The 15,230-nt window shown below is 40.4% G+C and overlaps 1 protein-coding gene across 1 annotated transcript; it reads right to left on the bottom strand.

Annotated features, from left to right (window-relative positions):
* Window positions 1–1,812: 1,812 nt before the first annotated feature.
* LOC138077718 (beta-defensin 130B-like) lies at window positions 1,813–4,976 on the bottom strand. Its single transcript, XM_068969857.1, has 2 exons — window positions 4,915–4,976; window positions 1,813–1,990 (listed from the first exon to the last, which is right to left on the bottom strand). The coding sequence occupies exons 1-2, from the start codon at window positions 4,974–4,976 to the stop codon at window positions 1,813–1,815; spliced, it is 240 nt and encodes a 79-aa protein (XP_068825958.1).
* Window positions 4,977–15,230: the final 10,254 nt, after the last annotated feature.

Genomic DNA, 15,230 nt, shown 5'->3' with positions numbered 1-15,230 from the left:
CCGTGGATGGTAGCCCACCAGGCTCCTCCGTCCAGGGGATTCTCCAGGCAAGTATACTGGAGTGGGTTGCCATTTCCTTCTCCAGGGGATCTTCCCAACCCAGGGATCGAACCAAGGTCTCCCACATTGCAGGCAGATGCTTTACCTCTGACCCACCAGGGAATAAAATGATAAAGTATTCATTAAATGTAAGTTAAAAGGAACCTATTGGTTTGTATTATTCAAATCAAACATGAACTTCATTAACAAAATTGTTTCTTTATTGAATTCTTGTTTTATTTTGAGTGGATTAGACAAGTAAGGGGAAAAAAGAGAGCATGAAATAAACTAGACAAAGATGAAGGATTTATTTCAAAATGCCATTCTAGAAATTTGTGGGGCAACCAACTTGTATTTTCAACCTTTGACATTTATCTCTAGTCCTCCTAGAATATAACTAGTCTTCATCATCTCAGTTTTGAGGTTCTTCAGTTACAAAGGATATCTTAACAATTATTGATAATCAAAGTTTTATCAAAACATTTATATTCATATAAAAACCCAGAATGTTCTAGATAATTTATTATTAACATATCTGCATTTGACAGTTTTGTTATCTCAGGAAATTTCAGTGTAACCAAATTAAACCAAACTTTAATTCAGTGCAACTTAATTAAATCAAACTCACTAAAATGAGTTAAGAACTCCCATGGAGGTATGTCTGTGTGTGTAGAAACACAAAGCAGGGAGAGATTGCCTTGCTTTGTGAGGTGGGTGTGGAGGGCATCTGGAGGAAGGCTAAGCAGAGGTGTTTGTGGAGTCATTTGTCCTCATTCAATAGAATTTTTTTCCATCCTGTGAAACCTGTGTCCTGTAACATTTTTGTCCTCTCTCTCCTCGTTTCATTTTCTTAGCTCTAAAGTACAAATCCACCTGCAATGCAGGTGGTGCAGAAAATGTGGGTTTGATCCTCGGTTTGGAAAGATTCCCTGGAGGAGCGTGTGGCAACCCACCCCAGTATTCTTGCCTGGAGAAACCCATGGACAGAGGAGCCTGGTGGGCTACAGTCCATAGGGTTGCAAAGAGTTGGATGACTGAAGGGACTGAGTACACACGCAGCACAAAGTATGAATGATCCAGAATTACTATTCTGGTGGAAATGATTCCAGCCAGAATGTGGAATTATCTCGCGGCACATATGGAAAGAATGAGCAGGGCTCACTGAGTTCTTAGCTCTCTGTCATCTACCCATGAACCTCCTCACAGGGAAGAGGTCTTGTGTTTAACTCCTCCAGACCCTGGGGAAAGGGAGCGAGACCAGCCTCAGCTAGTGTTGGCAGGACTGAGTGGGATGAAAGCCTCCAGCTCAGGTGTCCTGTTAGCAGGTTCATGTGATGAACAGACCTTGAATCAGGCCACCCAAGTAGGCCTGTCTAAACAATGAAAATGATTTTTGTTCAGAGTCAGATGAAGAAGAAGGCTGATATTCCCCTTTAGGTCAGCAAAACTACCTATTGTTATTTCTTACCCTTATGGTTTTTTTTCTTATTTTAAAACTTTATCTTTTTTAAGAGAATCACCTTTAGGATATGAGATGGCCTGTCATTTAGTTTAGTCTTGTAGTTCTTAAGATGCTGGCAGTGCATTGAGAAGAAGTTCCCCAGGGATGAATACAAGTAGAATTAGGACATTTATTTCCAGTCAATGGAGAAAAAACAAGTTTAAGAGGAGTCTGTATAATTTATCCTCAAGTTCTGGAGTTCTGGGCCAAGCTGGAGCCTGTGAAGTTCATGCATGTGTTCTAGAGTTTGAAGAGCCTACAGTTGGCTCTTATCAAGGAGATTTTGATCTGGGAGCTGGCGTTGGATAGGGAAAAAGTACCCACCACTTTCTACAACATCTTTTTTCTTCATTACATATGCCAATGGGCTGTTCTATGGTGGTGCAGCCTCCGTCTTTGCACACCCCTTTCAGCCGATTACATTGTTTCTGTCCTGGAATAAGGCCAGTCCTTGCTGCACAGAAAGAGATTTAACAATGTCATTAATTCACCATCCATGTATTGATAATGTACATAAAGCAATACATTTACAGAAGAATGGCTTCGAGGTAGAATAAATGATATTACCTAGTATTACTACTACTATTCTTTGCACACACTGTGGTTTCTTCTGCATCAGGGAAATTACACTGGCTTCTTCCTTTGCCAGAAGCACTGAGGGCTCCTTGCAAGTGGTTTATCCATGAACACTTCTAGTTTTCAGCTCAAAAGGCATACCTCAAGAAACTCTTCCCAGATGTTGAAAACCAACCATGACCTCAAGCTTCAGGCACTTTTAAGACTCTGTTCCTCTTCATTGTACTTGGCAAAATTTATAATTATAGACAAATTTGGTATCGATTACCTAGTGTCTGTCTTTTGCGCCGTGGGAGATCCCCTTCCTTTTGCTCTCCACCGCATCTTTTGTGTTTCCCACAGCCCATTGGAAGTAGCAGGCGCTCAGTACACACTCCTTACCACTGCGTGCAGTTACGTATTCTTTGACGCCACGCACACTATTTGTCTCTTATTCCTTCTAAAACTTCCTGGCTTCAGCCTGTTTTTGACTGTCTGGTCCCCACTCCTGGATATACAATTGTATTTGTGGGTGTCCAGTCCCTAGAAACTTCTCTAAATCTTAAGCCTAGACTTCTTGGAGTCTTATTTTCCTGTCAGTTATTTCTAGTCTTTGTTCTAGAATAATCTTTTTCAAAATTGTTTTTCACCCTAAGACTGAACCACTGCTGTACCCTTTGTCCTACTCCAGTGATGAGTTTTGGCTGGATCTTTACTTCCAGAAGAACTATCCTCCTTAACTTTTTCTTTTTTAATTAAAAAAAAAAAAAAGGTCCTTAACATGGAATATGTATGACTTTGGATGGAGACAATAATTTATGTTGAATTGAATTTAGCTTAAGTGGTGGAAAGCAAGCATGAGCAAAGAATTTTAAAAAAATAAAATATTCACTAATCAATCATGCAGACATAATTGTCTTGAGGCAATTGCTTTCAGCAATCTGAGAATTTATCACTATTATCTAATTTTAAGGAACACTGATCAGGAAAATCTACAGACTAGTGTAAGTCATCCAAATAATAATGCCAGAATATTAAGCCAACTGGACATGCCTACCACAAACTGAAAAAAAAAGAGTTTAGAGTTAAGTGAAGTAACATGTTTCAAAGACATTGTGATTCCCCAAAGAGGAACCTTAAAAATCTTCTCAGGTTCCTCAGTGTCTAATTAGGAGATTAAAAAGCCTGCAAGAAATTAGAATTACCACTTTGTGGGCATAGATTAAGGGAAACAACACTGACCCAGATTAAAATACTTGGTTCAACAATGAGGTCCTACTGTAAAACACATGGAACGCTGCTTAATGTCATATGGTGGCCTGGATGGAAAGGCAGTTTTGGGAGAGAATGGATTCATATATATGTATGGCTGAGTCCCTTTGCTGTCTACCTGAAACTATCACAACATTGTTAATTGGCTATGCTGCTGCTGCTGCTGCCAAGTCGCTTCAGTCATGTCCGACTCTGTGCGACCCCATAGATGGCAGCCCACCAGGCTCCCCCATCCCTGGGATTCTCCAGGCAAGAACACTGGAGTGGGTTGCCATTTCCTTCTCCAGTGCAGGGAAGTGAAAAGTGAAAGTGAAGTCGCTCAGTCGTGTCCGACTCTTAGCGACCCCATGGACTGCAGCCCACCAGGCTCCTCTGTCCATGGGGTTTTCCAGGCAAGAGTACTGGAGTGAGGTGCCATTGCCTTCTATAGTCCAACATAAAATAAAAGTTAAAAAGAAATACTCAGTTCCAGCTGTAATGTTGCCACTACCTACGTGATCTTAGTGAAAACATTCTTTATGTGGACATGGATCTTCTTATCTGTAAAATTAAGAAATTAACTATTAAATTGCCTTCTAGCTTTAAGTCCTTAACATTGTATAATTTTACGTTAGCTGTCACTGCAAGTGTGTTGTCTTCTGACAGAACTGAGGGCCAAATGAGAATTATGTGAACTCCCTCAAGAGTTCACAAATCAAGGGGACAACTATATCTCAGAGTTCCTAAGATAGTCATAAATCAAGTAAAGATCAAACAAGTCAATATATTCGATTGTATTTGAAAGAATGTTATAAATGATTCAAAGAGAGAGAGTTACCCAAATGAACCCAGATGTTGAGGGGTGGAAACACTCTGCCATAAACAGTTTTACAAGGATCTGAACGACCCAGCCTGAAAATGACACATTCCCTTTCTCCTTTATCTACACTTTAATATTCCAGCTTCTCAATCATGAGCACCAAGGATGTGCCTCAAGCTGTTAGAATTCCTTCCTGCTTATTTTGCGTTATGCTTAAAATTTTGCCACCAAAGTGCCACCCCAAATTTCTGTGCTTTTTCCAAATTCCCCTGCCCTCTGCTGGTTTTTAATAACTTGATAGAATTCTTTGTTGTTGTTGTTGTTGAGTTGTCTTACACACCTAACTTGCACCCTTCACAAATATTCCTTTGCCAATAGAGTCCAGGTCACTTTCATTCACTAACCAAGTCTGACCCAACAGCTGCCATTTCCACTGTCCTTTTGGAGATAGGGGCTCTTGTGAAAGCTACTTGATTTGTATCCTTGTGTCAGATGTCAAGGCTTCTCCCCATCCCCCTATATTTGAGCCCCCTTTTGTAATCATGGAGCTCTTGGAACTTGTTTTCTGTTGGTGGAAATCCTTGTCCTTCTTCCCAATTTGGACGCCATCAGTTCTAAGGAGGACGCTCATGTTGGACCCCTGTATCCCTGAGACTGTGCGTTAGGGTCTGAGTCAAGATGGCCATGGTATATAACTCAGTGTCCGAGTAGGTCTCCTAAGAAACCCAGGTCTACAGTTATTCGCCACCTACCTTTTGGTATTATAGCCAAAGAGAGAAGGAACACAGAAAGCAATAAATGGAGTCTCATGGTTGAATGCTTGGTAGAGCAGTGAGTAATCAGGAACCACGGGATACAGCGCCTTTTATTTACTTCTGCAGACCAAGAGTCCTTTTAGTCAGTGAAGCTTAACAAGTAAGAAAATAAAACAGCTTCCGCTGGAATGTTTCCAAACCCTGGGCTCTCTAAATTTGGTGACAAATTAACCTAACCACTGGAGACCAGATGGATTATCCTGTACTTTTTCTGTGGGCTCTCACATTTTTCAGAGGTCAATATCTCTGACCACCATCTTTTGAAGGATCATTGAGTGCAAAGTCCTGGTTACCAAAAAGTCCTCTGTGTTGCAAGGGGACTCTTTATCATACGAGGAAGAATATAACTGCATAAGGTCCATTTCTGGAAAAAAGAAACTGTACTTTTATTTCTTTAAAAGAGAGGCCAGTATCACATATGTATTTTGTTCTTAGAAGCATCTAAAAGGTAAATACACTGAGTTCACATTGAAAACTAAAATTTTCTCATCCGTTACAACCCTTTGTATAATTGTCCCATATGACAATTGTTGGTAAGAACGGAAGAATCAAAGAGCACAGGATTTCCTCAATCACCGTGATTGTCTAAAGACTCTATGTCAAAAGCTTAAGGAGACCTGCAGCCTTTCCATATAGCCAAAGCTATGGTTTTTCCAGTAGTCATGTACAGATGTGAGAGTTGGACTGTAAAGAAGGCTGAGTACCAAAGAACTGATGCTGTTGAACTGTGGTGTTGGAGAAGACTCTTGTGCCTTAAATCTCCAGAACTTATCGACTAGTTGTAAGTTTGCACCCTTAAATAGGGAGAAGAAAATGGCCACCCACTCCACTATTCTTGCCTGGAGAATAGCATGGTCAGAGGAGGCTGGAAGGCTACAGTCCATGGGGTCATAAGAGTTGGACACAATTTAGCGACTAAACCACCACAACCACTCTTAAATAACATCTCCCTAATTCCTCCACGCCAAGTCCCTGGTAACCACCATTCTTCTCTCTGTTTTTACGAGTTTTGCCTTTTTACATTCCACATAAAAGTGGTATCATACAATATTTGTCTTTCTATGTTGAACTCAACTCACTTTGACATAATGCCCTCAAGGTACATCTATGTTGGTGGATATGACAGGATTTCCTTTTTTTCTCATTACTGAATAATATTTTATTGTATATGCACACCATATCTTCTTTATCCATTCATCCATTGATGAACACTTGGGTGGTTGTCATATCTTGGCTATTGTGAATAATACTGGAATGCTGGAATGTGGGAGTACAGATAATTCTTCAAGATTCTGATTTTATTTCCTTTGTCTATATACCCCAAGGTGAGATTGCTGGATCATATGGTGACTCTATTTTTACTCTTTGAAGAATATCCATGCTATTTTCTGTAATGACTGAATCATTCTACATTGCACTAACAGTGCACAAGTTTCTCTTTTCTCCACATCCTCACAAACACTTGTTATCTCATCTTCTTGATAATAGCCAATATGGTAGATGTGCAGTAATATTTCATTGTGGTTTTGACTTGCGTTTCCTGATAATTAGTGACATTGAGACTCTTTTCATGTACCTCTTGGTCATTTGTATGTTTCTTTGGAAAAATCTGTTCAATTTCTTTGACCATTTTTTAAAAAATTGGGTTATTCGTGTTTTTTTTTTAAATTTTTTATTTTTACTTTATGCCATACATTGACATGAATCCACCACGGGTGTACATGCGATCCCAAACATGAACCCCCCTCCCACCTCCCTCCCCACAATATCCCTCTGGGTCATCCCCGTTCACCAGCCCCAAGCATGCTGTATGAGTTCTTCACATATTTATGCATATTAACCCTTATATGATGTATCATTTGTGAAATTTTCTCACATTCTGTAGATTGCCTTTTCATTTTTAAAACTTTCGTTCATTTATCTGTCTTTGGTTGCGTGTGTCTTCGTTGCTGCCTGCGGGGTACTCTCTAGCCCTGGTGCGAGGGCTTTCCCTTGTGGTGGCCTCTCTTTTTGTGGAGCGCAGGCTCTAGGAGCAGTCTCTCAGTGGTTGTGGTTTATGGGCTTAGTTGCCCCATGGCATGTGGGATCTTCCCAGACCAGGGATGGGACCCATGCCCCTGCATTGGCAGGCAGATTCTTATCCACTGCAAATCCACCTTTTCATTCTGAAGATCGTTTCTACGGCAGTGTGGAGCTGTTTTTAGTTTGATGTATTCCTGCTTGTTAATTTTTGCTTGTTGCTTTTGGGGTCACAGCCCCAAAAATCTTGTTGCCAAGGCAAATGTTAAGTTTTCCCCTGTTTTCTTTTAGGAGTTTTATGGTATAGGATCTTATGTTTAAGTCCTTAATTCATTTCAAGTTAACTTTTTGTGAGTGGTATAAGGTAGGGGTACAATTTCAGTGTTCTCCATGTGGTTATCCAGTTTTTCAACACCGTTTGTTGGAGAGATTGTCATTTCCCCATTGAATGTTCTTGGCTCCCTTGTCAAACATTAGTTGATTTCATAAATACTGCATTATATGATGAAAGAAGGGGAGTCTTCACTACCAAACCACACTTCCTTTATCATCGAAGTTTTACATGTGACTGAAAACTGACTCCTTCTAAGGACAGCTTTGAGGAGTCCTGAGGGCAAGCAAGTCCTGAGGGCATTCAAGGAAAGGGAGACCTTAGGATTCTAGGGAAGAAAGTGAAGTTGTAGTCAGGAGTTGTGACACACTGAAAATCTATTTAAAAGGAGTATTGAAAGCATACCCTTGAAAGAGGTTACTATGTTTTTTACAGTAAAAAATGTTTAGTTTTTAAAAAGGACAATTATTTGTGTAGAGGAAAACAATTGAGAATCTCTAAGTTATCACAATGTTTCCTCATTGCAGGAGGACATCGATATCTTTTTGTTGTTAACTGAGGTTTTATTTGTTAGTACACTTATTTCTGTTGGTCTTAAACCTTCTGTTCCCTCCTTTTTGATCTCATCTCTTTGCAGTTATCTGTCATGCGCTTTTAATACTTATATATCACCTCAGATTATTTCCTCTTGCCTCATTTCAGTTTTCTCCCCTTTCCCTATTTATATCTCCTCCACTCCCGGATCATTTCTAGATTTGGTTTTGCATTTTCTTTGAACTCTCTGTGTGTCTGTTTAATTGCACTGTATATAAAGATATCGTCATCTTTGAAACTTGTTGGTTAATTATTTTTATCTTTCTGTGACAAATTTTTAAATATTTGTTAAATAAATGGGCTTTCTTACTTTTTTTCTTATGTTTTTCACTGGTGTATAATTGCTTTACAGTGCTGTGTTAGTTTCTGTTGTAAAATGAAGCGAATCAGCTATGTGTATACATATATATATATATATATATATATATATATATATATATATATATATATATGTATGTAAAACCCCTCTCTCCCACCCCACCCCCATCCTACCCATCTAGGTCATTGTAGATTGCCCAGCTGAGCTTCGTGTGCTTTATAGCAACTTTCCACTGGCTACTTTACGCATTGTAGTGTATATATATCAACCCAAACCTTTCTTACTTTTAAAGAGATTTTCTGATCTGAAAATGAGTCTCAAAGCAGTATCAGGGTAGATGCGAACTCATTATTTATACATATATATATATATATATATATATATATAGGCAAGGGATGATAGAAGTTGATAATAAAAACAATAATGTTTAATATATACATTCTAAAATGTTTAGACACAAAGACATTTCCTTTTTGATGATTTTTCAAGTTTCATTTCACAATCTTCTTATGGGGTGCTTGATAATCTGAATAGATAACGGGCGTTGGAACTAGAAAAAGAATCCACCGTGTACAACAGCATTTCCACTTTCTTTGGCAGGTGCCAACTGTATCCTCTGTCAATTTGCAGGTGTCTCTTCTGCAAACGCCATTCGGATTGAGACAGTGGTTTACTGCAGATGATAAACCACTTTAGAAGAAGAGTCTGTAAGATCATTAGTCCATGAAGGGAATATAAACCTGTAAATTATGGTGTGAGATTAAAAAATTTCTAGGATGAGCATTTCTACATGGAGGAAAGAAATTGGACAAAGAGTCCATCCAATTGCTTCATCACATGCACTGGCTCCTTTTTACCCAAGAGCCAAAATAATTACAAAGTCTTCCCTCCTTTCCTTATATGTTTAGTCTTCAAATGTAACCTTGGTAAATGTTGAACAATGAAGGGATGGACAAAATGTATGTTCTAAATACACCAATGTCCTTATTTTTACTCTTTTATATGGACCTTCAACAAGTATTTCCCAAATGTCTTCTGTTCACTAGGCATTTTTTGCACTAGCAATAGAACAGCAAGAATAGCAGAAACGTTTCTATTTCTCATAGCACCTACAGTCAGTGGGGAAAAGCTGACCATACAAAAATAGAATAAGATAATTTCAGAAAGTGATGTGATTAGAACACAATAATACAATAATGGGGCAGTTATAATGGGGAGGATGGAGTTAATAAACATGGACTGAGAAAGGCTTTCTGAGGATAGCATTTAAACTGATATTTGAGTGATGAAAATGAAAGAGACAAACAGATATCCATGTGAGGAAATGATAGGCATATAGGGAACAAGGTGCCTTGCTTAGTTTATTTGAAGAACAGAAAGACCTGTGTGGCTGGTGCATATTGGGGAAAACAATAACTTTGATAAGAAATGAGGTGACCTTGATTTAACAGAGTCAGGACATTTGGGGCTTGTAGGTCACAGGAAGCTTGTAGACTCATATAGCTAACATTGCAGCTTCTTTCTGTCCGCTTCTAGGTGTTCAATCTTCTTTAAAAATGTTTGGCATTTTTACCTCCTATTTCCTACAATCCATTTAGATAAGGGGTAGGGGAAAGTTTCGGAAAAATATACCCTGTGAGTACTTAGTTGTGGTACTGGTTTATTCTACACTAATAGAAAGAGGAGAGTGAGAAAGTTGGCTTAAAGCTCAACATTCAGAAAACTAAGATCATCGCATCTGGTCCCATCACTTCATGGGAAATAGATGGGGAAACAGTGGAAACCGTGACAGATTTTATTTGGGGGGAGGCTCCAAAATCACTGCAGATGGTGACTGCAACCATGAAATTAAAAGACACTTGCTCCTTGGAAGAAAAGTTATGATCAACCTAGACAGCTTATTAAAAAGCTGAGACATTAATTACTTGGCCAACAAAGGTCTGTCTAGTCAAAGCTATGGTTTTTCCAGCAGTTGCGTATGGATGTGTGAGTTGGACTATAAAGTAAGCTGAGTGCTGAAGAATTGATGCTTTTGAACAGTGATGTTGGAGAAGACTCTTGAGAGTCCCTTGGACTGCAAGGAGATCCAACCAGTCAATCCTAAAGGAAATCAGTCCTGAATATTCATTGGAAGGACTGATGTTGAAGCTGAAACTCCAGTACTTTGGCTACCTGATGAGAACTGAGTCATTTGAAAAGACCCTGATGCTGGGAAAGTTTGAAGGCAGGAGGAGAATGGGATGATGGAAGATGAGATGGTTGGATGGCATCACCGACTCAATGGCCATGAGTTTGAGTAAGCTCCAGGAGATGATGATGGACAGGGAAGCTTGGCATGCTGCAGTCCATGGGGTCACAAAGAGTCGGACACGACTGAGCAACTGAACTGAGCTGAACTGAATAGAAAACCTCTCAGTCTCTTCATGTTTCAATCATCTCAGAAAGAAGTAGAGGTTATTTTTTCTTTCCAAATTAGATATTATCTACCTAATTCAATGGACAAGGAAATTTTCATCATGGAGTCTATCAATCAGAGGAAAAGTAAATTTTTAGATATTCTCAATGATCCTTTCAATTAAATCTTAAGAAAGTAAAAGGTACTGGAAAGCTGAAAACTGGTCATTTTGTCCAGACCATTATTTCCTCCCAGTAACTTATATGGTAGAAAATTTAATTTACTAAGTAGCTCTCCAGTGGTAGAGCCAAATAAACTAGACTTCTAGTAAAAAATCTATCTAAAGCAAGAGTTAGGAAACAGATAGTTCATAGCTTCACTTTGTGCTTAACCTGTGTGTTGAGAATTTGCATAGTGTCAATATTTCACCACTCAAGAAATAATACAAAGTCCATTTAACAACAGATGAAGTCTATTAAAATTTTGAGTGTAATCTTGTTAATTATATTTATATTTCTCTGTTGAGGCCATTCCTAGCTAAGAATGAGAAGTCAATATTTTTATTATTTTTTTTGTTTTGATTTATTTTTTCATTTTTTCATTTTATTTTTTTACTTTACAATACTGTATTGGTTTTGCCATACATTGACATGAATCCACAGGTGTACATGAGTTCCCAACCATGAACCCCCCTCCCACCACCCTCCCCATATCATCTCTCTGGGTCATCCCAGTGCACCAGCCCCAAGCATCCTTGCTGGGAAGTCAATATTTTTAGATTAAAATTTGGTGTATGTTCCCGTTTACTGTAACAGAATGACACAGACAATATACTCACTTGCTCAAGTAACTGAAATGTGTTTGAAGGGGAGAATGGAAAAGTAAATCAACATTGACACTTGATAAACATTATTTTTTAAATAGGAAGAGAAGAGTATTGCTTTAACCAAGTTAAAGTTTGTCTGAACACAAAAATCCAGGTAATATTTCATAGTAAAATATAGCTTCAATTCTGTGAAAATCAGAAATAAAAGATGAATGTCCACAGTCAATATTACATAAATATACTTTTGAAATTTTTGAACCATGTCATGAGTCATAAGAAGGAAAGTCAATGGCTACTTGAACCCTTCCTTCAGTATCTCCCCAGATGCCACAGGAATGATGTAAGTAACATTTTGACAGAATGTGCAGGGGTGCCAGAAATCACAGGGTACCATCAATGCACCAGAAACTGGGAAATAACTGAAAGACACAAACCAAATACCATAAGGTTGCAAGAAAGATTTAAACTTTGGCCAGGATTACAAGTTCGATGCTCTCAAGCTACTGCTGTTACAGAAAAAGTAAACCTTAGAGAATATCTTTGAAATATTTCTACTCTTGAAAATGGTATGTTAATGTCCTAAAATACTCTCTTTTTCAAGGAGAAAAGTCTGTGAACTGAAACTTGAGCAGTGGGCCCTCTGTATTGGTAAACTGGGTAGGTGGAGGGTTTCCTGGAAGGTCAATGCTGTGACCACCAGTCCGAACGCGGGGACTGACTCTTGGGTTTTGCACATTGCTGTTTGGTTAAGACTGGAACCTGGGAACTGAGAAAAGAAGGGAAGAGGTTTGCAGTGGTAGCTTTGGATGGCTACAGAAACACATTTTCTATTGAGACTGTAAGAACATGGCAGACTGAGTATAGTAAATGAATTTATTATGAAAGAAGATCAGGAAGGCAAGACATTGTGGGTACAGATTAATGGAAAAATAACATGTTTGGTCCTTCAAGGACTAAAGGTATGGAATCATCCATGTGAGCAAATAATCATGTTCTTTACAAAGAATGCAAGTGGAATAATTTACAGATAGCTTTTTTAAAGAGCCCCTTAGTGATCTGGGTTCTCAAAGAAAGCTAGTTAACGAAAATCCAAATAGGAAAGGACCTGCTGTGGAGAGAAGGGGGAGCAGGGGGAGCAGTGTACATGGTTTGTCTTACAGTCTTTTGGGCTCCTCTCAAAAGTCTAATATTTATTCTTAGCCTTAAGGATTTACGATCATAGAGTCTCATATTTCGTGTGGGTGTCTCCATTTCCCACCTCAATGATTTTTTTCCTACAGAACTCATGCATTAGTATTGCAAACTGTGTTTTCCTCCAAACTGCCTTGTTTTGCGGGACTAGGTTTAGATTGAGATACCTATTCTGTGTGATGCTATTTAACATATGAAGCCCTTCCTAAAATGTGGACCAGCATTTGATCTTCTCAGTAACCTCTTACTGGGGACTCTAATTCTCTTTCTGAAACCCTCTCCTGGGTCTGTGCTATTTACATAGCGTGGCCCAGTGGCCAGTTTAAATGAGACAGGTCTGGGTTATGCCTTAGTTCTGATACAGTGATAAGTGCTCCTTTCACTTTGCAAAGAAGTCTAGTTCAGATTTTAGAAATGCTCATCCTACTTATATAATCATGGCTACACCTCTCCCATAATGAGAGCTGTGCTCATTATTATGCTGGTTTGTCAGTTCCTTCAGGAGGCACACCTACAGGACAGAGTTCCCCAGGACGCACCCTCTGCACTAAATCCTGTCGCTAGGTCTCTGTCCGTCTGTTTCTGACCTACTGAATAGATATAACGATAGATGCTGATGGAATCCAATCCTTTCCGATCTACCTGCCTACCAGTGGGTCACTGTGCCTCACCCAGACATTCCCAGCTACAAAGTAAGGATAAAGCTGAATGTGACGCCATCCAGCATTTGGCTAACAGTGAAGGAATGATCTCTCTACCGTCCTCCCCTGTTGTCATCCTGTTAGGTTTATGAATCTGTAAGACAGATTCGAGGTCTTGTCAGACCTTCCCAACAGCTTTCTGGACTGTGGACCCAGGTAATCAGCCGCCACCTTACCTGGGGATAAGAGGGTCAAGAAGCAGAGCACAGAGAGCAGCAGGTGGAGCCTGGCGGGGGAGCAGCAGCTGGAGGGAAGGAGCGTCCGCATGGCTTCAGCTGGGGGTCGCTGGACGGGCAGGTCCGTGGCCTTTTATAGTGTCCCCTGGGCCTGCGGTTTTTCCATGGTTAGTAGAGCCTATCCAAAAGAGAGTTACCTCAGTCTTTCACAGGAAATCTCCAGGGAAAAAAGTACACGGTGTGGTGGAAACTCAACGGATGAGAAAGCAGAGCTGATGCCATGGGTTTCCCAGATTCAGGATATCCGAGCTGTCTGCTGTGTTCCCTTGTGGGGAGACCCTCCCAGCAGGGGACTGATGACCTTAGCAGTCAGCGGATGAAGACACAGTCAGTTCCTCTTTATATTACATGGAAAATAGAAATTGAGTTCTGTTTCACATTTATAATGTCTAGAATTGAAAGTGTTTGCACATTTTGCCTTTAAAATTGCTGTTTTAGTTGCTTTACAGTCTTTTAAAAATTATTTATTTGTTTTTGGCTGTGCTGGTCTCCATTGCTGTGTGGGCTTTTCTCTACTTGTGGCAAACAGGGGCTACTCCCTAGTTACGGTGCGCAGGCTTCTCATTGCAGTGGCTTCTCTTGTTTCAGAGGCGTGCAAGCTCTAGTGTGCTCAGGCTTTTAAAGCTGGGGCAAGTGGGCTCAGTAGTTGTGGTTCTGGGCTCTAGAGCACAGGCTCAATAGTTGTGGCCCACGGGCTTAGTTGCTCTGCAGCATATGGGATCTTCACTGATCAGGGATTGAACCCATATCTCCTGCGTTGGCTGGCAGATTCTTTACCACTGAGCCAACAGCGAAGCCTGTTTTATAGTCTTAATGGTATTTTTCACCGACTTGATCTACCAACTGTGAGTCAGGAAATGTCTGTGTTGCTCTTGGTCCATTTATTGTAAAGTAACTAGACCAGGAGAACCCCATGGACAGGGTAGCCTGGCGGGCTACAGTCCACAGGGTTGCAAAGAGTTGGGCATGACTGAAGAGACTTAGCAGGCAACTAGACCTGCTACCTAGATTTCTAGGATGATACAGCAATAGTATCAGTAACAGTAGCAGGAGAAACAATAGTGGCAGCAGGTCTATCAGTCAGGATCCGCCCAATTAGAACAGAGTGGTGCTTTGGTTTACAGAGGGGACTTATATCAGGATTTGTTCGGGTAGAATGCCGAGGGAACCCAGAAGCAACTGCAGGCAGTGGATATCACCCCTCAGTGAGACAACAAAATGGAAGAAGCCAGGAGCCAGGGGAGGACGCCTGTGGTCCTCAGGCCTCGGAGGAGGGGGCACACCGCCCAGCCGTGCCGGTGCCTCTGCAGACCTGAGGGGAGACCTTTCAGAGTCAGTCCTCAAGTCTATGAAAAGGGGCATCGACTAGCTGTTGTGGACACTTGTTTGAGGACATTATGAGATGGGTTCTGTAACGCCATGAGATGTGGACCCAGGAGGCCACTTTTGCTCCTGGATGCAAGCCATTGTTGCTATAGCAACAGTGACAGGAACAAAAGTGAGGAAGTCCATCCCCCTTCTCCAAGCTCCAGCTCTTCCTGGAGAGTCCATCCTTGAAGCAAATCGGCAAAGGAGTCTGGGAAATGTGATCTGCACCTTCCTGGGCCCCGAGTTACTGGGAAGCATGGTGTCAAAGA

This window comes from Capricornis sumatraensis, chromosome 4, assembly GCF_032405125.1.
Source record: "Capricornis sumatraensis isolate serow.1 chromosome 4, serow.2, whole genome shotgun sequence".
NCBI classification, from domain to species: Eukaryota; Metazoa; Chordata; class Mammalia; order Artiodactyla; family Bovidae; genus Capricornis; species Capricornis sumatraensis.
The sequence above is the reverse complement of the archived record's forward strand: the minus strand, read 5'-3'. Positions and strand labels throughout refer to the sequence as shown.

Bases quoted from the DNA above. Each gene is read 5' to 3' on its own strand.
- LOC138077718 (XM_068969857.1), bottom strand. From the start codon at position 4,976: ATGAGACTCCATTTATTGCTTTCTGTGTTCCTTCTCTCTTTGGCTATA. The intron at 1,991-4,914 runs GTGGCGAATAAC...CTGTGCAGCAAG, and splicing joins GCTATAATACCAAAAGGTAG to GACTGGCCTTATTCCAGGAC.